The sequence below is a fragment of the Sander lucioperca genome, chromosome 18 (assembly GCF_008315115.2).
Source record: "Sander lucioperca isolate FBNREF2018 chromosome 18, SLUC_FBN_1.2, whole genome shotgun sequence".
NCBI classification, from domain to species: Eukaryota; Metazoa; Chordata; class Actinopteri; order Perciformes; family Percidae; genus Sander; species Sander lucioperca.
Genome location: NC_050190.1, coordinates 13,736,981 through 13,758,320, shown reverse-complemented (window position 1 = coordinate 13,758,320; position 21,340 = coordinate 13,736,981). Strand labels below are relative to the sequence as shown.

At 40.2% G+C, this 21,340-nt stretch overlaps 1 protein-coding gene across 6 annotated transcripts in view; it reads right to left on the bottom strand.

The window, feature by feature from the left end:
- Positions 1-15,186, bottom strand: part of esrrb (estrogen-related receptor beta) — a 46,218-nt gene extending 31,032 nt beyond the window's left edge. Inside the window, exons 1-3 of one of the 6 annotated variants that reach the window (XM_035994616.1) lie at positions 11,206-11,251; positions 7,645-7,744; positions 7,318-7,386 (exon numbers count right to left, since the gene is read on the bottom strand). Coding sequence is in view for 3 of the 6 variants with exons in the window: in XM_035994614.1 (XP_035850507.1) it covers positions 7,318-7,386; positions 11,206-11,255 (119 nt within the window). In the remaining 3 variants the exon portion in view is untranslated. Of the gene's footprint in view, positions 1-7,317; positions 7,387-7,644; positions 7,745-11,205; positions 11,857-14,898 lie in introns of those variants that run through there. The other 5 variants (XM_035994617.1, XM_035994614.1, XM_031278748.2 and 2 more) reach the window with 5 other exon arrangements.
- Between the last annotated feature and the right edge of the window lie 6,154 nt (positions 15,187-21,340).

The window sequence follows — 21,340 nt, the reverse complement described above, 5'->3', positions numbered from 1 at the left end:
AATGGAACTTGCCGCTCTTGATAATGAATGCAGATTGCATACCCATAAATTAATGCACGACTCTGTGTTCATCTGCTTTATGTTCTCTGTTTCAGATGGATATGTGCACCTGTGCGATAGGGCACCTGCACTTGGCTTATTAAAGGCTATATATTAAAACACATGAGCACAAGATGGCTCCATTTGGCTTTTATTTCACAAATTCAGAGTAAGCTTAACCCCGGTTCAAAGGCCATCTTCAGGGTGACACTTAGCATAATTGCATAAGTGTCTTAACTGTTTCCCCTCCAGCTCAATGTGGTCATTTATAATAAATGTGCTGGCTAGAATCACCTTAACTCATTCTGCTATGACACATTATTCCACTGCTATGCTTATGTTTTTAACAAGCCAGCATATATTGATTAATGGTACTGAGGGAATACTAACCACTTGAACCTGGCGTATTAATCAAATAGTCTAAAATATTTCTATAAATATTCGTAATCTCTAATGGGACAGGTCCAATTTAAATCTATAAATACCATTGTGTGGGAAAATGAATTATGAGCATTAAATAGTTTGACAGCAGCAATAGTTGTAATAAATAATTCAATATGTGGGGCAGGTGCTAATTAGATTGTGTGCTACACAGACAGAGCAGACAGGAAAGGGCTGAAGGGTTGAACTAACTGAGACTTGATGCTGTAAAATCTATAGTTCTGTCTTACTTCCTTCCTCAAGGTAAGAGCATTTCAAATTCTGCTGCCTGGCTGGCCAAAGGAGCAGTGCTCGTCTAAGATACAGTATCTCTCCCTCTCTCTTTTTCTCTCTCTGTTCCTCCTCCTTTTGTTCCCTTTGTACTGATCAAAATTCATGCTGAGTAGTGGGTTATGGGCCTGCAAACGCACACTGCGCAGTTTGGTTTTAATCTGATTCCACCTGGCCCTCCTAACAGCATTTCATATCCCTAATATCATTCCACTGGTGCTGCTGTGACTAGGATTAGTTGGCCTAATGATCTGGCAGCTCGTCTCACACTCTCTGTTACTCGACTTTCAAGAGAAGAACCGAGGAGCACTCATTCTCTCACGTCTCAACACTTCCCTCGCCTGCAAGCGAAACTCCGAACGTTGGATGACAGTGTTGTAAGAACGCAGAACATTCAGGATCTAATTGAGCCAATTTGTAAGTATTCCTGCTGAGAGCTTTCTGCTCACTTCAGGAGGATACTGACATCCTCCACTGTTCTCTGGGTGACTACAGCTCTCTCCCCGTTTCATGTGTAAATCACAAGCACACAGTGCAAACCTGTGCTAGAGGCGCAACTCAAACAGTTAGTATATTCCTGATGTCCTTTTTTACTCTCAAGGCCGCCAGATGCCAAAAACACCATTTTAGAACATTTGCTAACCTCATCCTGGAGTGTCACATCCTTGCTACCTGATCAGACTGGGTAAGTGGAGGGGAAGGGGTGGGTGGCAGAGGTGGGGGTTGACATCTGCAGGCAGGGTGATGGTGATATCAGATGCCCCGTTAGGGGCAGATCTGTCTGGAGGGCCCCAGGCGATGTGGCCTGATAAGCCACTGGCCCCAGAGTCAGCGCTGGTAGGACGAACTCAATTAGCTCCTGACAGACCTCCTCTCAGCCCGGCTCAGCCTTCCCGCCACAGCAAGAACCCACTGGCAGCTGCCACACTGACCTCTCCTCCAGGGGCCACTGCCACCTTTTACCGCTCCAACACACAGCCAGGGATTTATTTTTGGGAGAGCGGACACCACGCTGAAATGTCTACACAACCCGACTAAAGTCACAGAAATACATGCAGTAGTGTGTATGCCACCAAGGGTGCTCGGTGCGTGTTCTTGCAGGAGGAAATGGAAATGAAAAAGGACTGGGGCTCAGGTAGGGCTTGGGGTGGCCCTTGGGAAAAAGGAAGGGAATGGAGATTCCAAAACACACTTAAAATATGGAGGATGCCTCTCTGTCTAACTGGTTCCAGGTTAATGACCATCAGGGGAATAAGGGGCAAAAAAGACTCTTGGGGCGATGTGCGTGTGTGTCTGTACCTACCGTTACGTATGTGCTCATAGGTCTAAGTGTGTGTTTGTGTTTCAGACAGAATATGAAAGATGGAAATATGGCAGGGAGGGGGGTGAGGAGACGGGGTCGACGGCTGTGGTTTGGTTGGAGGCAAGCCGGGCACTCCATAGGGACCCATTCTAATCTATGAAGGAGAGGCCCCTAATTTTGGAGTTTCTCATTCATTAGTCCTGCTCTGGCAGAGAGAGGAGGGAGCGGAGGGGAGGGGGTGGACCTGAAGGGAGGGGAGGGGCCTCTTTAATAACGGATATGCCAGACACTCAGGAGAAGCTGACAGAGATTTATGATGTGCAGATCTATGGAGGCAAACAAAAGGGAAGTCGAGGAGACAGAAAAACAGGAAAAGAGGGAAAGAGAAAGTAAGTGATACATGAGGGGAGGAGAGAGAAGAGATAGAGAGAGCGGTGTTTATGGCACCAATGGAGAGCGAGCCCCGGATCAATAGTCCGTAGGCTGGGGGCTCGTGCAGGGTTACCACTGGGGGGACCATGCTGCTCTGTGGCCTGGGCAATTAAGTTTTTCAGTCTCCAGCACAGGATTATATTTAGCTGCTCCACAGCGATGTCACTGTAGTCTTTATAAAGCTATGAGCTCACTCTACTACGACAACATGAGCCCCATGCTCCAGCAGCATCACAAGATAGCGCTGGCCAAGAAGCAGATCACATCTATTGATCCCCCCCTCTTGCTCCTTCCTGTTCTAGAGATGCTGCTGGCAGGAATGAGAGGGCTTCTTGTGATACAGGCGCTGCTGTTTGTCTGACGTAAACTGTCTGGGCCGCACTGGGCTGAGTTCAGGATGTTGAGGGAAGCAAATGGCTAATGACAGAGCTACTGTCAGTGGGGGGATGTGAGAGAGTTGACGGGTGTCTAAACTTTCACTGTGGAGAGCAAAGAGTTAACAGTCTTCTATGTAGACCCAGTGGGGAAGCTCCCTGCAGAATTGGACAGCTCATCATACTGTATGTAAAAAAGAAGTTCAGTGATAAGTCTAGTCTGCCGAACAGTACATTTGGGATCAAATTTCTAATTCAGCCTTTTCATTAGAAAAGATTAGTTTCCATTACATCCATTATGTGGCATGGCCATGGTATAATTTAACAACATAAATTTACAATGGCTCTTGATAACTAGAAAAAGTAATTATAGTCCACTACTGGCAAAAAACATCCTTAAAAACAGTTTCTAATTATCAAGGTTTTTATATTAAAAGACTCCTCCAAAGTTGGTGTGGGTAATGACATCAGACGCAACCTGGTGTTGTGTGATACGTTACTGATACACTGACACAAATATCACCATACACTCTCTTGCAATACTGAGACATAGTTGGATCCTCTAAAATATTCTCTTTCTGGCAATTCAGCTCTTTGTCACTTTATGACTGTTTAACATCTTAACAATGGAACACAATTGTTTTCTCTTATTTGGCTATAAAACTAATAAATCCAAATAAATACATTATATGTTGGATTTCTGCCTTTTGAAAAATTGTCTTGACATTTTAGTGGACCAGTGTGCTTTCCTCTTTAGTTAGAGGCTGTGATGTATCATAAATTAATGTTTGCAAGATATTGTTTTATCACAGAATCTCCTGCATCATAATGCCATCATCAACATATCAACATACCATGACAGTACATCAGCCAGTCATAACTAGTTGGATTTTCCTTGAATGTCTGTGTATAATAATGAATCAAATCAGAGGAAAAGATTAAAAGATTCAATACAACCAAAATTTCTTTTAAATTTGGTAATATGCTCCCAAATAACTGGCCTGTCCAGACTAATACTGTAGGAATAAGTCATAAAAATTCAGTTTTATGCTACAAAAGCCTTTTAAGACTAGGTTTTGTTTAACTGCCATAAATTATGTGGAAAGCCAGCAGATAACAACCACAGCACACCTCTCACGTACTCTCAGTAGGGTTCCTTATGTAAAATAAAGAGAGGGGATTATAAAATATGAATGATGGAAACTTGAGCAAAAGATCTAATCCAAGAGACAACAGAGAGGTGAAGGATATTCCTGATTGTGTTGCATGTGTTTTGCAGTGTGTGTGTGTGTGTGTGTGTGTGTGTGTGTGTGTGTGTGTCACGAAAGAAATATTATTATAAAGGGTTAAGGCTATTTAACACAGTCCAGTGTAAATCACAGGTTTAGACACAGTGACTGTGCGTACAGGAGGACGGAGGCATAGAGCCATGCATGAAATTACTTCATTAATCTTCTTCTGATAGGCCGCCCTGGTTTAGGGGGGAACTCTACCTGCTTTAAACAAAGAGCCCATCCTGCCTCCATCATAAATTGTCCTCTTCATAAGAAGAAAGGACAAATACAATCAGATAAACATACATGCACACATACATACAAATATACAAGGCCAAATGAACAGGCCAAAATTAGCAGGTTTATCAGGTTTACAGGATAATTTAAATGCAATCAGATTTGTAAATGTTGGTTCACAGTGTGTAATCATGGCATCTAGGTAAGTTTTAAATAACATGCATAATACAACTCACATTTAAACTGATGTTTGTAGCACACAATTCAAACAGTTCCAAAATGAATTGATGTTGCTCAAAACACTATTGCTTTGACTGTCTGCCACAGCAGCAGACAAAGTCATAGCAATAGCCTTTAGCTTTTTACATGCTCATCTCTACCAGCTGCCACACATTCCCCATAAATAGTGCTGGTAATAAAAAGACGGGTGGGCCTAACTGATTTATACGGTAGTGTCCACCACCACACCATTCAGGAATAATTAAACTTTGGGGATATTTCCTGAATTAATGTGTCTCCTTCAGGGGGCAATCTAAACATACATTTTAGCGTTTACCACGTCTGGTGTCGCTGGATGTACTGGGAGGGAGGGACTCTCCAAGTGGCAGGTTCAACAACCAGCCACTCAATGTGACCATTCGATTGCACTCATAAGGAGGCATTTTAATGTGAACGTGTTTTGTGACCAACGGGAAAATACACACATAAGCACACGCTTGTATAATTTGAAGGCAGGCTAGCAGGCAGGAACACACACAAACACACTCTTTTAAACTAACAAATCTGTCAGGTATCATTTGAAATGATTCTTTTACAAGAGTGAAGTTGTAAACAAGAGGATTTATGAGACATGAGACAAACAAAGTTTACCTGTAGTAAATATTGTTCTAATCTACTGTAGTCTGATAATCTGATTTAAACTGAGATGGAAGCAACATCAGTTTAAACAAATAATAAAATAACGGGCCATCTTTCAAAAAAAGAAAAAAAGAGGGTAGAAAGTAAGAATACGTGTTTGTTAGTGTTATATCAAATGTGTATCAATTATGTTTAGTTTGAAGACCATCTAGTTCTGATTTCTAGAAACAGGATTTAACAGCAATGTTTTCTAACATAATTTAACGTTTGAGTCACTTTCAAACGAATAGGGGTTTTGTTGACACGGGTCAAGAGAATCAAATACGTCAATAGAAATTCCTGTTCAGCACAGAGAAACTAGGCCTATAGTGGCTGGCTTTTTGCACACTGCCATGTTAATGGCTGGTTATTGGTCACATCTACTTCCCTTGGGCATATCAGGGGTGAGTGATAGTAGATCTCTCTCACTCTCTCTCTCTCTCTCTCTCTCTCAAAGACACACCCATAACATAGCTACTATAAGTCTGCACACTACATCAGTCTTTCAAATTGAACAGTTTTCAACAGTTGATGTTGACAGTTTTCCTTCAAATGGCGGACTGTGTGTTTTAACATGGGCCTGAAATATTAATTCACAGTTTACCAAAGAGTGATGAGAAAAAAAAACGTGCTTGGTCTAAAAGCAGTAATGGGTGCAAGGCTGCAGAGGAGACTTGGTGAAGCTGTCAGTGGGAATCAGAGCTGCTACTGTGACGGACGGTTTCATATTGATTTCATAAATAAACAAAGCTAACCATCGATCCTAATGTTATTTTGCATTTCAATTACTGCTCTGAAACATAACCTTCAAACAACTGGCCATTCAATACCAATAGCCTTCAATGATAAACACCCATATAGTTACCAACCTTACATCACATTTCCTTACCAAGTGTGAATTAGGGGACTTTTCCCTCCACTACATTTAGTACAGAGGGAATGTAAATATCTATCACACTACTAATGGAGTGAACCATAAGAAACATGGCAGACTTGGCAAACACAGAAAACTTCAATTAAGTGCTTTCAGTTCCATGCTTTCTTGTAGTATACCACTCTACTGTTTTCAGTATTTCTTCAAGTGTGTTACTTTAAGACTTTTCTTGACTCGGTTATTTTTCTAAACTTCTGTGCTCTAGATGGTGTGTGTGTGTGTGTGTGTGTGTGTGTGTGTGTGTGTGTGTGTGTGTGTGTGTGTGTGTGTGTGTGTGTGTGTGTGTGTGTGCATGCATGCGTGTGTAAATGAAGAGGAGCCCTTCAATGTTGGAGCAACAGGAAGAAGTGCTGACGCACCGTGTCAGTGATAGCACTCTGCTGCCACAAGGGCATGAGAGCCCACGTAGGCTAGCATTATCCTTCTAGACTAATGGACCTAGTTATTTTTAAACAGATTCTCACACTGCGGTGGAGGTGTCCAAGGTTACCATGGATGAGAAATCAGGAGGGACGCGTGCGGTGACGGTGGGTGGATTCTGTGCGGGTGGATGTTGTGAAATAAGCAAAGAGGCATGGTAGCTAATCACTGAGAAGTGTAAAGGCCAAACATCCGATGGCGTCTCAATAGACAGCATCTTATAACAGAAATTTCCAAAATGTACCAATTATATCGATAATACAATTGTATACTTTCTGCAAACTTTCTGTTGTGTGCAATGTTGGTTGGTGTGAAAAGAAAAAGTTCACTTGCAATATGACCATTTTACACAGATCATTATGCACAATATTATATAAGCGGCCATATTTCAGAACAGAAGAAATCTAGATATTGCATGTTTTTCTTCCTCTTATTTTCCTAATTAATTACCATAAAGCACTCAAGGTGGGATAGAAAAAAATAAGTGCATTGATGTGGCAGCTCCTTAAAAGTCAGTCAAAGCACTAACAAGTATGAACCCAAATACATCTGAAGCTACAGAACAGTGAACATCCAAAGAGTGTCAATATACTCTGCATCCACATTTGGCCTGGAGAGGGACAACATGCTCCACCCTCCCCCCGCTCAGCCTGAGCTGAGTGACATATTTACAGTGAAAGTAATGATACTAGATACCAGAAATGAGAGGGCTCCAGCGTGGCCAGTGGACTCAGGAATCTCTCTAATGAATTGGACAACAAAGCCCTGTTGGTACAAGGAAGAAGTATTTAGAATTGGGTGACAAACTGAATTTTAAAACATTAGGTTTTCTTTAAAAAGGCACATATCCCGACACCCCCTAAAAGCTCTGGGAGATGAGGAGGGTGGGAGTAGGACAGGTGGGTTGGCTGGTCAGCGGGGCTGGACGCTGCAGCTACAGAGGCCACCAGCTCCTGGCTCATAACGGGGTGGCCATTCTCGGCCAGGAGCCTCTTCTGGTAATGTATTCTGAAACCAAATTACCGTAAGCTGATCCCATCTGGATAGTGTCTGTGCACGGCTGCTTTGGTTACCCACCACTGCCTCTAGCCTGCGATAGCATCTCCATGAAGACAGCAAAAATCTGATTAACCCAATAACAATGAAACACTTGGTCAAAGAGCAAAGAGCTTTTAACTTAAGATACACTAATGCAATTCCCTCGCCTTGTTTTCTGAAACCTAATAAGAATCAAGCAGACGGACTGCTAGAGATGGGTGTTTGCAGGCTCTAATGCAGCAAGCTGGGAATGAAGTCAAATAAATTGAAATCTAATTCATCATTGTGTGCTAACTTCTTCCTGCTTCTCTAAAAAATACATTAAAAAGCACTTATTTCATGAAGGGAAACTAGTTAGTTTAAAGCAGCAGCTCTGCCAGGGCTTAAGAAAAGCGAGGGTGTTGATGCAACATTTAGAAGCAGATAGAAGTCACATCTCAATTCACTGCCGCTCAGACCGTGTGTGTTTTCTAGCGAGCACAGAGGAACTCAAACTGACAATCCTCAGCATTGGCTGATTTCTGAGTGGCGCAAACTGCCACTATAATACAAGATCAACAATAAGCCTGTCAGACTCATACAGTAAATGGCGCGTCTCACTGCATGAGCCAAGAGACATTTAGACTCTAACAAGTCAAGCAAAAGTAAATAACAGGTGGAGTGTAACGGGCTACAAACCGGTGGCAATGTAAGAACCTAATTTTGAAAAAAATACATATCATACAAATTAAACTTTCAATAAAACCTGTGTTATCTGAATACTTGGTGAAAACGTGCAAACGCTCAGATTTCTAAACATCACCAGTGTGCAAAGAGACAAGAGGAGCATATCTTTCTATTCTGAAGGCAAAACTCTGTTTCCATCTAATTCCCAGGCAGTGGCGATGCCCTCAGGTCAATCTATAGAGAGTATACCACAGTGATTCCACAACAGTGCTGTGCTAATTACATGGAGCACATACGTCTCACTAATCCTCTCAGCCACGGCCACATCCAGCCCACAGTGAGGGGCTGCAAATACCGCTGTACAATTAGCAGAGGAGAGCCACTGCTGAAGCAAAATTAACAGCACACCCAGACCAATGCTAAAGAGATCCCACAAATAACTAACTGTTGGTAGGTAGACATGTAAGCAGGAAAAGATCATTTTCTATCAGCATTAATTATCATGTTATTATGACAGATTTTTTTTTTTAGCTTAGTAGTTAGAAAAGAAAAAATATTATTACCCCCACATATGACCACAAACAATTTCTAAACACATCTACATTAAGTCTCCAAAGTTATTTATACATCAAACACCTGTTCACAACTAAGCTTTGAAAGAGCAAAAGCTCCTTTCACCATTATTTTAAATGCTACATGTATCCATATTAATCAAATATTATGAACATGGGACACAGAAATTCAACTGTTGGAATGTTCTTGTGTGGAATGATATTAAATATTAATCCGTTTTTCTTTTATTATATACACATTCCATATCAGTGCACACCATCCCTAAATATCTAATAATATGTCAATATGTAACTGTAGTGTTTGGGGAGAAAAAACAAATTAACAAAAATAAAAAATTGCAATGCATTACTTAAAAATCTTTTTTGTGTGTACAAATTTAGGAACCTATTATTTTACATTTGATGAATGACTATACTGTAACATTTGAGAGTAAAAGTAAAATCAAAAATACACTTCTGAATTTTACCAGATTACCTGAAAGACAAAGTCAAATAAAGTCACCTGAAACTCAAAACATGTTAAACAAATAATTTCCAACATAATTGAAAATGATTTCATGTTTAATAATGTTTCTCCTCATTGCAATGACAATTATTCAAAATGTGTTGGAAAGTGCATTTGTAGGGAAAACCATTTGAAAATAAAAAATCTCAATGTCTTCTCAGACTTTAGCATAGTTATATATTAATATTATAAACATACATATATGGTGGTGGTGTGTAAAGATCTGCTTAAAAACTAAATACTTATTATAGTAGTTTTGCCTTTCAATTTAGGTAATACTTACAGGGAATACTACAATGATAAATATAAATACACTTGAACATATAATACCTGGCATGTTACAGAAATACCCACTCTGTTTCTGCTGTTTGAGTTATTTTGTATTAAGGTGTATCAGTGAGGGAAGTGAACTTTTATAATCCGTTTTAGAGGGAAAACAAAGGAGGTTATTGCATATATGTCTAAGATATTATGTTTTCTAGAATGACTTTTTGAATTTGCAGCAATCAAAGCCCACAGTAAAGAATATCTGTGAACAAATGGGTCAAGTAAAGCAATACACACTCACAACATTCAGCTGTTTAATTTTACACTGAATTATTTTCTGTTGAGTATTTTCACTGCATAAACTGCTCTAAGATCTAATGAATGAAAAAAATGAAAACTCCTCAATTATGGTATCATTAAAACATGTGCAGTACATGAAATCAGTTAAAAGATGATAAGAATGCACAATTTTAACTGGAATGTTCTGTTAATTTTACAAGAAACTGAATAAAATTGAAATTGTCTAAATTCAGTATCAGGCAAATGTAACAGGTAATTGAAATGTCTTTATTTATCTATTGAACATTTTATATAATATAATTAAGATTGATAAAAGTATCTATATATGGAAACAAATCTTTACATGAACCCAGTGTTTGAGTTTGTGTTTTTCAAACATTAACAGGGATATGTTAAAGAAAATAAATACAAAATAAAAAAATATATTTTCCCCCAACTTAAGATTTATTTTGTATTAAATGTAAGCTATTGACAGATATATAAAGTTAAAGTGTGGTAAGTGCAGGAAGCTCAGACTGTCCCAGCAGCCTGCCTCGTATGCCGCTGGCTGGGACAGACCTGCCAGCTCACTGAGGTTACAGGGTCCTTTCATTCGTCTTTCTCTGGCTACAAATATTACACTGTGTAATTTATCCTCTCCAATTCAACGGATTCATGTTAATCTCATCTCTTTAAAATATTATTCTCCCTGGGCGGCCCGATCTAGGAACAAAGCCATCAGCAAACAATCTCCTAACCCAACTGGACAGGTACCCCAAATTCTTTAGAAAAAATACACACTTTGCAGAGGGGCAAGCTAAATCAATCAGACATGCTCTGAATGGAATTTATAAAAAAGACTTGCATACATGATGTTCTCGCAGAATAAATCTAGACACTCATACACACACACATGCAGTTGCACCTGCCCTGTTGCTCTATAATGTCAAGCCCTACATGATTTAAGAGCCCTTAAAACAATGAACAAGAGACAGTGCACTTTTAAGAGTGTGAGTAGGTGTGAGAGGGTATATGGAGAGAGAAGCTGGGAAAAGTACATCACAGCTAAAAACAAGAAAAAAGTTCAGTGCCTAGACTAGCAGGGTTCAGGAAACTAAACTAGAGCAGGCACTGTTTAAAGAGCAGATGAGGATAAAAAGAATGAGAGGAAGAAACTGAAGAAATAAAACTGCATCACAACAGAGGGGTTAAAAGGTAAAGTGAAAAGAATTAAAGAAAGAAACAAGGTGCACCTACTGGTTATGATAGCTGAGAGGGTCTGGAAGACAAAGTTCTGAAATGTCCATCAGTCCAGTTTTAGCATTCCAGGAATGAGAGGAAGAGGAAAGAGAAAACAATTGAGACCCGCTTCTTCCCCAAATGATGGCACAGCACCCTCAGAGACACAGCGCTGCCGAAAGCCCCCTCCAGCACCGCTCCCCCCAGCCTGCACAGGTATGTTAGACTTGCGTGTGTGCGTGAGCATGTGTGTTGTGTATGTGCGTGTTTATGTATAGATGTATGGGAGAGAAAGTGTGTCTGAGTGCATGTAAGTGAAAGTGTGTGTATGTTAAAGAGAGAGAGAGAGAGAGAGAGAGAGAGAGAGAGAGAGGATAGAGTGAAGGGGGGAGGGACAGATAGACAGAAAGGTAAAGGGGGGTGAGAGAGAAGCGCAGGCAGCAGCGGGATGAGCGTTAAGATGGAGAGAGCATGAGAGCGCGAGCGAGGAGAATGACTCTTTCCATGGTCGGGATAGGGCTCTTTAAGACTTAAGGGCTTGATGAATATGGAACAGCTGCTGTTGGCTGGCTCCGAGGGGCAGGACTTAAAGCGACAGAGGGGCCGGCAGAGCACCAGGGAGGAGGGATCCAAACGCACTCACTCACTCGCACACGCTGCTATGCACAGATACTCACACACACACACACACACACACACACACACACACACACACACACACACAGACAGACAGACACACACACACACACAGACAAAACAACCTATCACATGAACAACAGAAACGCAACTCGGACAACAGTCAACACGCAAAGTGTCTGTCTCAATTAAATAAAAATAGTTGTGAAATTCTGGATGCTCAAAACTCCCATTGAAACATAAATGGGGATAATAAATAGAAGTAGGAGATCGTCTGTATCAGTGCATGCACCTACTATAGCATTTGTGGAATATATTAAAAAAAAAGCTCGATTTATTTATTTCTGTAATGACATTTATTGTATTTAATTGTAAAGTATCTTTACATTTTTATTAACCTTCTGTATTTTTTATTTGATGACTTTGCAAATAAAAGCATTTTGTCTCAGTTTCTACATCTTGTTTGTACTGTATGCTTCCATTACTATGCATTGCAATGATATCAAACAAAGCCAAAGGAAAGCCAAAGCAAAATGATTTCACACAACAGATAACTTTCCCAAGCAGCGGACATCTCAGAACTTGACTATGACAAAATACAAACTTACTGTAATTTACTCTGTGCAAGATATATAAATGTAGCATGTACTGTTAAATAACACATAATAAAGTCAAATATGACACCAGCCTAAGCCACACTATAGAAGCTCCAGCAAGCAAGTGCATTTGCAGCACTTCACTTTCAAAAAGCAATAGCTTTCAAACCACTAAGGACAGTAAATGTATTTATTGAGCTGTGTCGCTAGCTCCATTTGCCGGTGTTACATGTGAGGTACCATTGTGAACCTTTCACCGCCTGTAAGAGATGATCTCAAGCCATAACTCATATTCTGGAAGTCCATCAGCTTCTAAAGCAGCGGCAAATCCAGCCCTGTCTTCTCTAACCCCAGCTTTAGAACCGCCTGTGTTTCACTGTTGATCAAGCTCAGTAAGAATGCCGAGAATGCAGATACCATTTCACAGCCAGTGAGGGTCTCCATGTTACTGTATCCCCACATTATAAGAACAGAGCTTACCATGGCATCTTATTGGAGAAATGAGCAGTCCGACAATGGCCGACACTTGGCTGAGTCAAGCAGAAAGAATCAGCAGCTTGCCCACTTCTCAAAAACTCACAAGGTGGCTGACAACGGTCTTCAGTTACTTCAGTAAAAATAAGAGTGAGTGAGGAGGAGTCGAGATCTACCAATCTAAGGTGTGTTAGGTCGCTCAGCTGCTCTCTGGTTTTCTCTGCTGAACAGGAACAGTATAACCCTTGGAGAGGAATCCAGTTCCATTCATCGGCTCACGTTTCTATAATCAATGCAAAAACATCACGCAATCCCTATTGATCATCACAGGCCTATTGATGTGCAGCAAGAGTGCCTCCACAGTGGCACAGATCACACAGCATCTGCTCTCTTTTTGTGACAAAAACAAATGACTAAATAAATGAAAATCCAATTAAGATTGATGCCAAATCAAACACCTGTCAGTTTAATTCCTTAAAGAGGAATAAAATCACTAGCAAACACAGCTCTTATACTTCAATAAGACACTGCACAAAATACAGGACAAAGAAAAAAAATCAAACACCTCACAAGGCACAACGTATACTGTATATTGTACTTCCTTATACATCAGAATTCTAATAATTCAGCTATTTAATCAAGGGGTCGCTCTCCAATCTATCGCACTTGGGATACAACTGACAACTGACCAAACATCCTTCATTTTGAGTCGAATCACTGCACAAATCACGACATAATTCTAGTAGTACCATAGCTGATCCAGCATGATTTAAGTTGAGAGAGTTAGTTATCACAAGAGGTGGTCCTTTCTCATGACAGACTGCAATATTATCCTGTTATCTCGCCTGTGTACTGTCTTTCAAATTGATAAACGCCTTCACTTGATAAATCACATTTCTGCATATTTTCCCTTGGCCTCCCAAGGCTTTCGACTGACACCACACAGACTTTTGTCACGCAGTGTGAGCTATGAAAGCCCTGCTGCTGCTATCTTGCTTCTTATCAGCTGTTGTGAAAAAAAATCACGGCATATGACAGTTTGACAGGAAGGGATCTGATACAAATAAAGAATAGAGAGAGAATAGAGCTGCACTAGGCAAACACTCGATCACACATAGTGTGACAAAGTTAGTGGAGTATGACAACCAGGAGCAGGGTTCAGTTGATTATCTGATCTCACATGTTAATGTTTTTGTTTTAATGATTGGGATTTCTGTTTTTTATGGCATCAGACAAATCTGCATTTATTCACCCTGTACAGCTCACATGTGCACATGTGTATGTTTGTTTACATGTATGGATGGTGCAATAAAGAAGACAAGTTACTTTACAGAAGGTCACATTAGCAGACTAAAGTAACTTTAAGCAGTATGGTCTGTTTGATTAGTGTCATAAAATGATACTGCCTTAATTATTTTTTTTTTTATACAGCAGAACTTCAACATAACACCAACTAATGTTTTCCAGTTCGCACAGTGCTGAAATTAACTTGCACGTGCAAGATGAAGCGTCATGATGGTCTGAAAATGTTACTTTAATGAACTTTCTAATTGACATGTCAATTTTATACAAAATGTCAGGAAAGTCTGGTGTAAACAAGTTTGGCCTGGGAGACAAAAAGAACTAACAAATAAATATACTTTATTAGTGGTTTGCATTTAACAATTTTACGTCAATTTCCCTGCAGATAAACAGACAGCTAGACGTTGTAAAGTCGCCATATTTAACCTTTTCATGCATACAGTAATGGTCAAATCGATAACGTAATTCAGTCACCATTCCCAGAGGAAAAGGTACAGTGTAGCAGGTCCGCGCGCACTGTACATGCCTCAATTAGCCAAACCGCGTGCACACTGATGTAATTTACAGTAGCTACAGGTGCGTCGAAGCATAACAATGTTTAAAAATAAAAATAAAACACTACACAAATCTGGAAAAAAACAAAACAATGTGCCTCGAATGTGTAACAGGAAGATAAACTTAGGTTGATGAATGTATAGTGTACCTTCCTCGGACAAGTCATGTCACATCCCCGGCTGAGCACAGCGAACAGTAGTAGTGGTGTCTCCAGGTTGTTGTAGTAGTGCTGGTGTGGCTCTGTGGGTCTGAGCGCGCCGTTTAACTGTCACACTACAGCCACACTATCAACTCCTCCTCCGGCACGCGCCCTGTGACTAAACCAAACACCTCCATCGGCAGCAGGACTCGGGTGAGCGGGGTCAAACGTGATTCAAGGAACTAGGCAATAAAACCGTTCCGCCTGTTTGTCTCGTGACTTCAACTTCGACTTTTTGTTTAATGATGTAGGCCTATGTGAAAAAATATTAATATATCATATTTTGATCATATTTATTATTCGACCGTTATTATTAGACTCCACTGCTTCGTGAATTCCTATAGGCACACCAACCAGTAAGAAAACTCACTCAATGCATGTGTTATTACATTATAGTGAAATTTAACTTAGGCTACTTACTAGTCCCCAGTACCCCTCTGCATGACCCCTGGTGGTTCTCGGGCCCTATTTTGGGATCCAATGAGTGTTATGGAAAAACACCACATAGGCCTATATGAGAAGCATCAACATGTAAAAACAATTTTAAAATACATTTTCTCAGCAGTACACCTAACCCTACAACTTCTGGAGCATTTTTTTAATTTAAGAAATGTGATTGTAATTGTTTTATTTTTAATTGCCTATATAATTTCTGGTTTTACTCCACACATTGTACATTCTCCATCATTGACTGACTGCCTCAGCTGTGGACCAGAGCATGAAGCCAGCTGACAGCAGTAACCAACTCTGTCATCTCCACTAGAGGGAGGGCTATCTCACAACAGGGCCACCATAGAGCTGCAGCAGAGGTACCTTTATTTATTTTCACAGGGTGATAGTGTAATTCATAAACTGAATGAATGACAGTCAGGACAGTGCCAACAACCAGGCACACAATGGAGACTCGACTGCATTTACTTCTGAGCACAAAAACCTATCCATTGCAAACGTGTAATTATTGTCCTTAATAGATTAATTCATGCTGAAAGATAGAAATGGGATCCAGGCTATTGATGTAATCATTTCACTAAGGAAATTAAGTGACATTAAAAGAATGATATTGTCACCGTGAAAGTATCATTGATTCTTTTCGAATGCAATTAACTGTATTTGAAAATGGGACCTGCCCATTGAGCTGCGCAAGGAGCACTGAGGATCACTTCATTTGTGAGAGATATAAAGACCAAATTATCCCATCAAAGAGAAAATCTATAAATGTAATGGCACAGCGCTTCAGCACTAAGGAATGACAACAGCGATCCTGTTCAGTTCCCTCTGTTAGGTGTATTAACTACCAGTAAGCGGCTCTCAACAACCCATAGAAATATTATCCAGACTGTGAAGGAAAATATCGATACATTTATGAATTTACATGTGATTTTTTTTTATTTATTATTGGCTAACAGAAACAATCCTCTCTTAGAAGTAGGAGCCATGAGGATGGCTGTAATACAGGATCCATACAGGATGGCTGTAATATGTAAAGTCATTGAGATATTGAGGGATTTTATGGAGTTGTAAAATCTTTAGTTTCTACACTTAAGGTTTTTGCTTAACGTAGTTCAAAGTAGAGCTTAAACGATTAGTCGATCAATCGATTACTTGAGCGGGAGAAAATGAATCGGTACCTCTTTAAAAATTGATTCATCATTATTAAAAAATGTAAACAAAACCTAGCTCCAGCCTCCCAAATGGAAAGATGTGCTGCCTTTATTTGCTTTATATCATTCTAAACAGGATATCTTGGGGTTTAGGACTGCTGGTCGGGAAAAACAAGCACTTTAAAAACATCTCTTTGGATTTCAGAAAATTGTGACGGACATTTTTAACTATTTTCTGAGATTTTATAGACTAAACAATTTGTTGATTAACCAAGAAGTGGCAGATGAATCGAATAACAGTCATTGTTAGTTCTACTCCTACTCCTAACAAATCTGAATCAATACGTACAGAAGAGTTGCACTAGTTACTTGTCTCTGCAAATGCAATATTGTCCACAAAAACATATTCATATACTTGAGTATTGAAATCAACTGATTTATGGACTGATTATCCCCATCAAATATAATTTCATGGGGCTTTCTTACGTTTTTTTGAATGTCACCACCAAATAATTTATGATAATGGCCAACGTCAATGTGGCCTATAATCTCTCCTGCCTGCTATTGTAGTTTGATTGCTAAACTGTAATGCACTGTAATGGCATTTTTAAATTAAAAAGAATGAAAGCTCAGACTTATTAAAATTTTTGTTTGTTGCTTTTAGCTTTAGAATCAATGTCACCGCTTAAATGGGGGTATACGTGTACCCTACATTTTTGTAATACTGGTTTTGCGTGTTAGTTGTTTTGTTGACTTCCCATAGTTCTGCGGTGAGTTTTGATAGATTCCAACAAAAAGCATGCTTGTGCGGCGGTTACTGGTCCACACAGCTCCCTAACCCAATTACAGTGTTGGTAATCCAGTGAAAAGAAATTCAGTGAAGAGGCAGAGAGGCAGGCAGAGAGAGAAAAACATGAAACATATCAGACCCAACTACTGATATGACGTCCAAGCATCAGATGAATCAGGCATCAATCTCCAGCCCCGGTCAAAAAATGCTGCATAATTCAACCCCAAACATTATTCTTTGCGCGATTCAAACCAAATCAGAGGGTCCAAAGCCTCTCTCCCTCCACCTGCTGTCAGCCACCCTCCATCCCACCCTCGCCTAAATTTCATTTAGGAGACATCTTTCCCCCTCTCTCTCATGCTCTCTACATTGCTGTCTCTTCTCTCTCTTTGAATTCAGTGCGCCGTAGCCCTTAGATTTACTTGCTTAACAAATATGGACAGGGGGCCTAAGTGGTTTTTGAAATCTTCGAATGGACTTTGGAGTGCCTGTTCTGTGCTGGGTGACAACAGTCTCTCTCTCTCTCTCTCTCTCTCTCTCTCTCTCACTCTCCCTCTAACCCATATGTGTGTGTGACTGTGTCTGGTTGTCTGTCTGTTTATGTTTATGTCTGCATGTGTCTGTGTGTGTGCACTCTTGTCTATGGCTTCCCCATGCTCTTCCAGACTCCCTGGCTGGGAGATGGCAGCGCTGGGTGGAGCGGCAGTCTGGAAATGAGATAAGGATGTCTGATTCATAGAATGTGACAGGAAATCTATACTCTGCAATGTTTATAATCCAGCCATTACTACATAGCCAAATGAAAGAACAATAATCTAATCATTTACTCCATATTTACCTGAGGCAGATTCTCGGCTTTAAAGGCAAAGTGCATTGCAGGGTGACGGAGGCTATAAAACGGCTGATATGGGTGAGGGTGATAGTTTGGGGGGTTTTGGGGGCAGTTTCTAGCTCAGAGAGAGGAGGACATCGAGGCGGGCAAGGATGTACTGTCCTCAGGGGAGATGTGTGTCTACAGGAGACAGAATGGTTCACCTGTGGGTTAAGGGTCACTCATTACTCTTCATTAAGACCCCATTGATTTATGAGTAACTTTCAAAAACAGGGAGTAACAAGAGTTTATTAAACATGAGGTTAAAGGTTACCGAGTTGAGCTTCACTGAGAGTATAAAAAATCCTCAGCACACATGTACTGTATTAGCAAAAGGATTCTACTATTACAAAGCTGATGCAGTTTGAAGGAGAGGTGTAATTTGGCTCCCTTACACTGATCCTGTGTCATCTATAACAGAGAAGTCCATAGAGGTAACGTCCCTCCATAAGCATTGAGGAATTCTCTGGTGGGGTTTACTTATCATAGAGTCTTTCATGGACAGTATGAGCTGCTCTTCATTGTGTACGAGGGGGGAGGTTTATCTTATTTGGAAAAGTGAAGGGGGCCTGCCCTTATCTGTCAATAAACAGTAATTAGATTTTGTGGCCGATAGCGTCGATTGGTTTCTAATCTAGCTGTCGCCCTAGACGTGTGTAATTAAAATCCTGATTGATAAAGGGGCACAAGCCCACCCACGCCACCACTTTACCAGACTCTACCCCCGACCCTTTCAAAACACAAACAAGAGAGAGATATGAAAGAAGGCCTGGGGAGAAAACTGCACTACTTATTGATCAGCTATATCTGCCTTCCTATCAATGCCCTTTTCCCACAATGGAGGTGCTAGTACAAAGGTTTCCGATACGTAAAACTTCATAGCTAATCTTCCTCCGGCATATTTTATTCTCCCTGAAAAATAAAAAACCAAAACAACAAACAATTTAACCAGAAAAACAAAAAATTGGCTACCTAGCTATGACAAAAAACAAAACAAAAAAACATTTGCATGTATTTGTGTGATAGTCTATAATAAGAAATTAAAACATGCTTACCACTAATGAGGGAAAGCATACTGCATTCAAGGAAAAACACCCCTTAGGCGATACAGAGATTAAAAAGGAATGCATTTTATCTATTTAAATAATGGGCCTGTGAACACAAGAATAAGGTCCAGACATACACACAAGCACACACACACACACACACACACACACACACACGCACGCACGCACGCACGCGCACGCACGCACGCACGCACGCACGCACGCACGCACGCACGCACGCACGCACACACACACACACACACACACACACACACACACACACACACAGGTGAATGTCAAATGTGCATCACACATTAGACAAATAACGTACCTTCAAGTCAGAGGACTCCCACAGAGAGTAGCCAGGCTGAAAGATGTTCAAAAACACTGCCTCCAGACTTCACTGTCATCAGGGTCCATGCAGACAGACGACCCAAGAAGAAAGGCTATGTGCTGTCTAAGTTCTGGAGAAAAAAAGTGCAATAAAGAAAGTGAAATAGTGGGAGAGGAGAGCGGGACAGAGAAAACGCATCAGGCAAAGAGGCAAACAGCTAAGTGAATATTTAACCATGATCCAAAACTCAGAATGGTACCATGACAGCGTGAGAGGCAAGGCAGATGATCTGTTTTATAGAGTCAGATTTTGCCTGGTTGTCTGCAGGATTTTTTTTTTTAAGTCTGTGTAAACTGGGAGAGAGTGCAGACTGCAGGCCTGTGACCTTTCCTGTCTGACACTGGTCACCTGCTGTCACATTCGAGGGCTGACCCACAGCAGTGAGAGATGGCTGCATACGCTGCTTCACCTCCCTCTGTTACACATATGCACTGGCAAACACACACACACACACACACACACACACACATCACATCACATCACATCACATCACACCACGCACACAGTACACTGTTGAGTGGATAAACCGCCTCTCACTCAACAGCACACCAATGCTCCTAACACATCAAGAACATAATAAATCACAAATTAGAAGTGTGTGTATTTTGAGGGGGTGGACTTTTAAAAAAAAGCACTGATCCAGAGCTTAATTTGATTCTTAATGGAAGGCAAAATTTCTAAAGGAAAACTTTCATTGGGCACAAAATGACTTTCCTTAGTGTTGACTTTCTTACACTGTGAGAGTGATTGAGATTGATAAATGCAGGCAGTGCAGTGCCAACCCATGCATGGTGTACCTCATTTAACCAATTTTTGTGATTTCCTCACTAAACAGTGATGAATAAATGGTTACCTTAACATATGGGTCATAAGCTGAAATAATATTGCTAAGAAAGCTTTTTAACTTCTTAACCAAAAATCTGGTGCATTGCTTGTCTTATAAACATCTTATTTTTTAGAATAATGATCATGCCTTGACCGTATTAATTGTTTCACTGCAGGTTGGATTTCTGATTTGTTAGACATTTCAATGTATTTCTGTGTTGCAAACTACTAATATCATTTTATTATAGTCCTCCTAACAAAATGAAGATAAAACACTAAAGCATTTCAAAATAAAAGTCTTTGAACACACTCTTGGGCTTACTTGGTACACCGTTAGCTGTGGTGCTTATACTGTAGAGAGCTTGTATGATTATGTGTTCAGGTTTTGACCTTTGTCACATTAGCGCCTACCATTCCCTTTCCATCCAAGTTATAAATTATAATAAAACAGGGAGTGAACAATAACAGCAACACTTGTACAATATAATGTTCTTAAATGCAGGAGCCCTGCAATAAATATTATTTTAGTGAAGCTTAAAATTGTTCAGTTTTGTTAAAAGTGTCAGTCATGTGTTGATGCAGCTCTTTTGTGTCTCATTGCAAAAAAGTACCTTTTGTATAGGTAGTAGACACCTTAAATGCAAGCCAATACAACAACATTGTCATCTTGTTGTACTAGCTTGCATTTTAAAATTACCATAATGTTTAATCCATACCTCTCTGACACAGTCTCAGAAGTGATTGGATACTATAAGTTATATTAACTGAAAGGTTAGTGTAATGTATCTTATGGGTCTCCCCATTATACTATCTCTAATAAAGTATACATTTAAAAAAAAAAAAAAAAAAAAAAAAGATCCACTA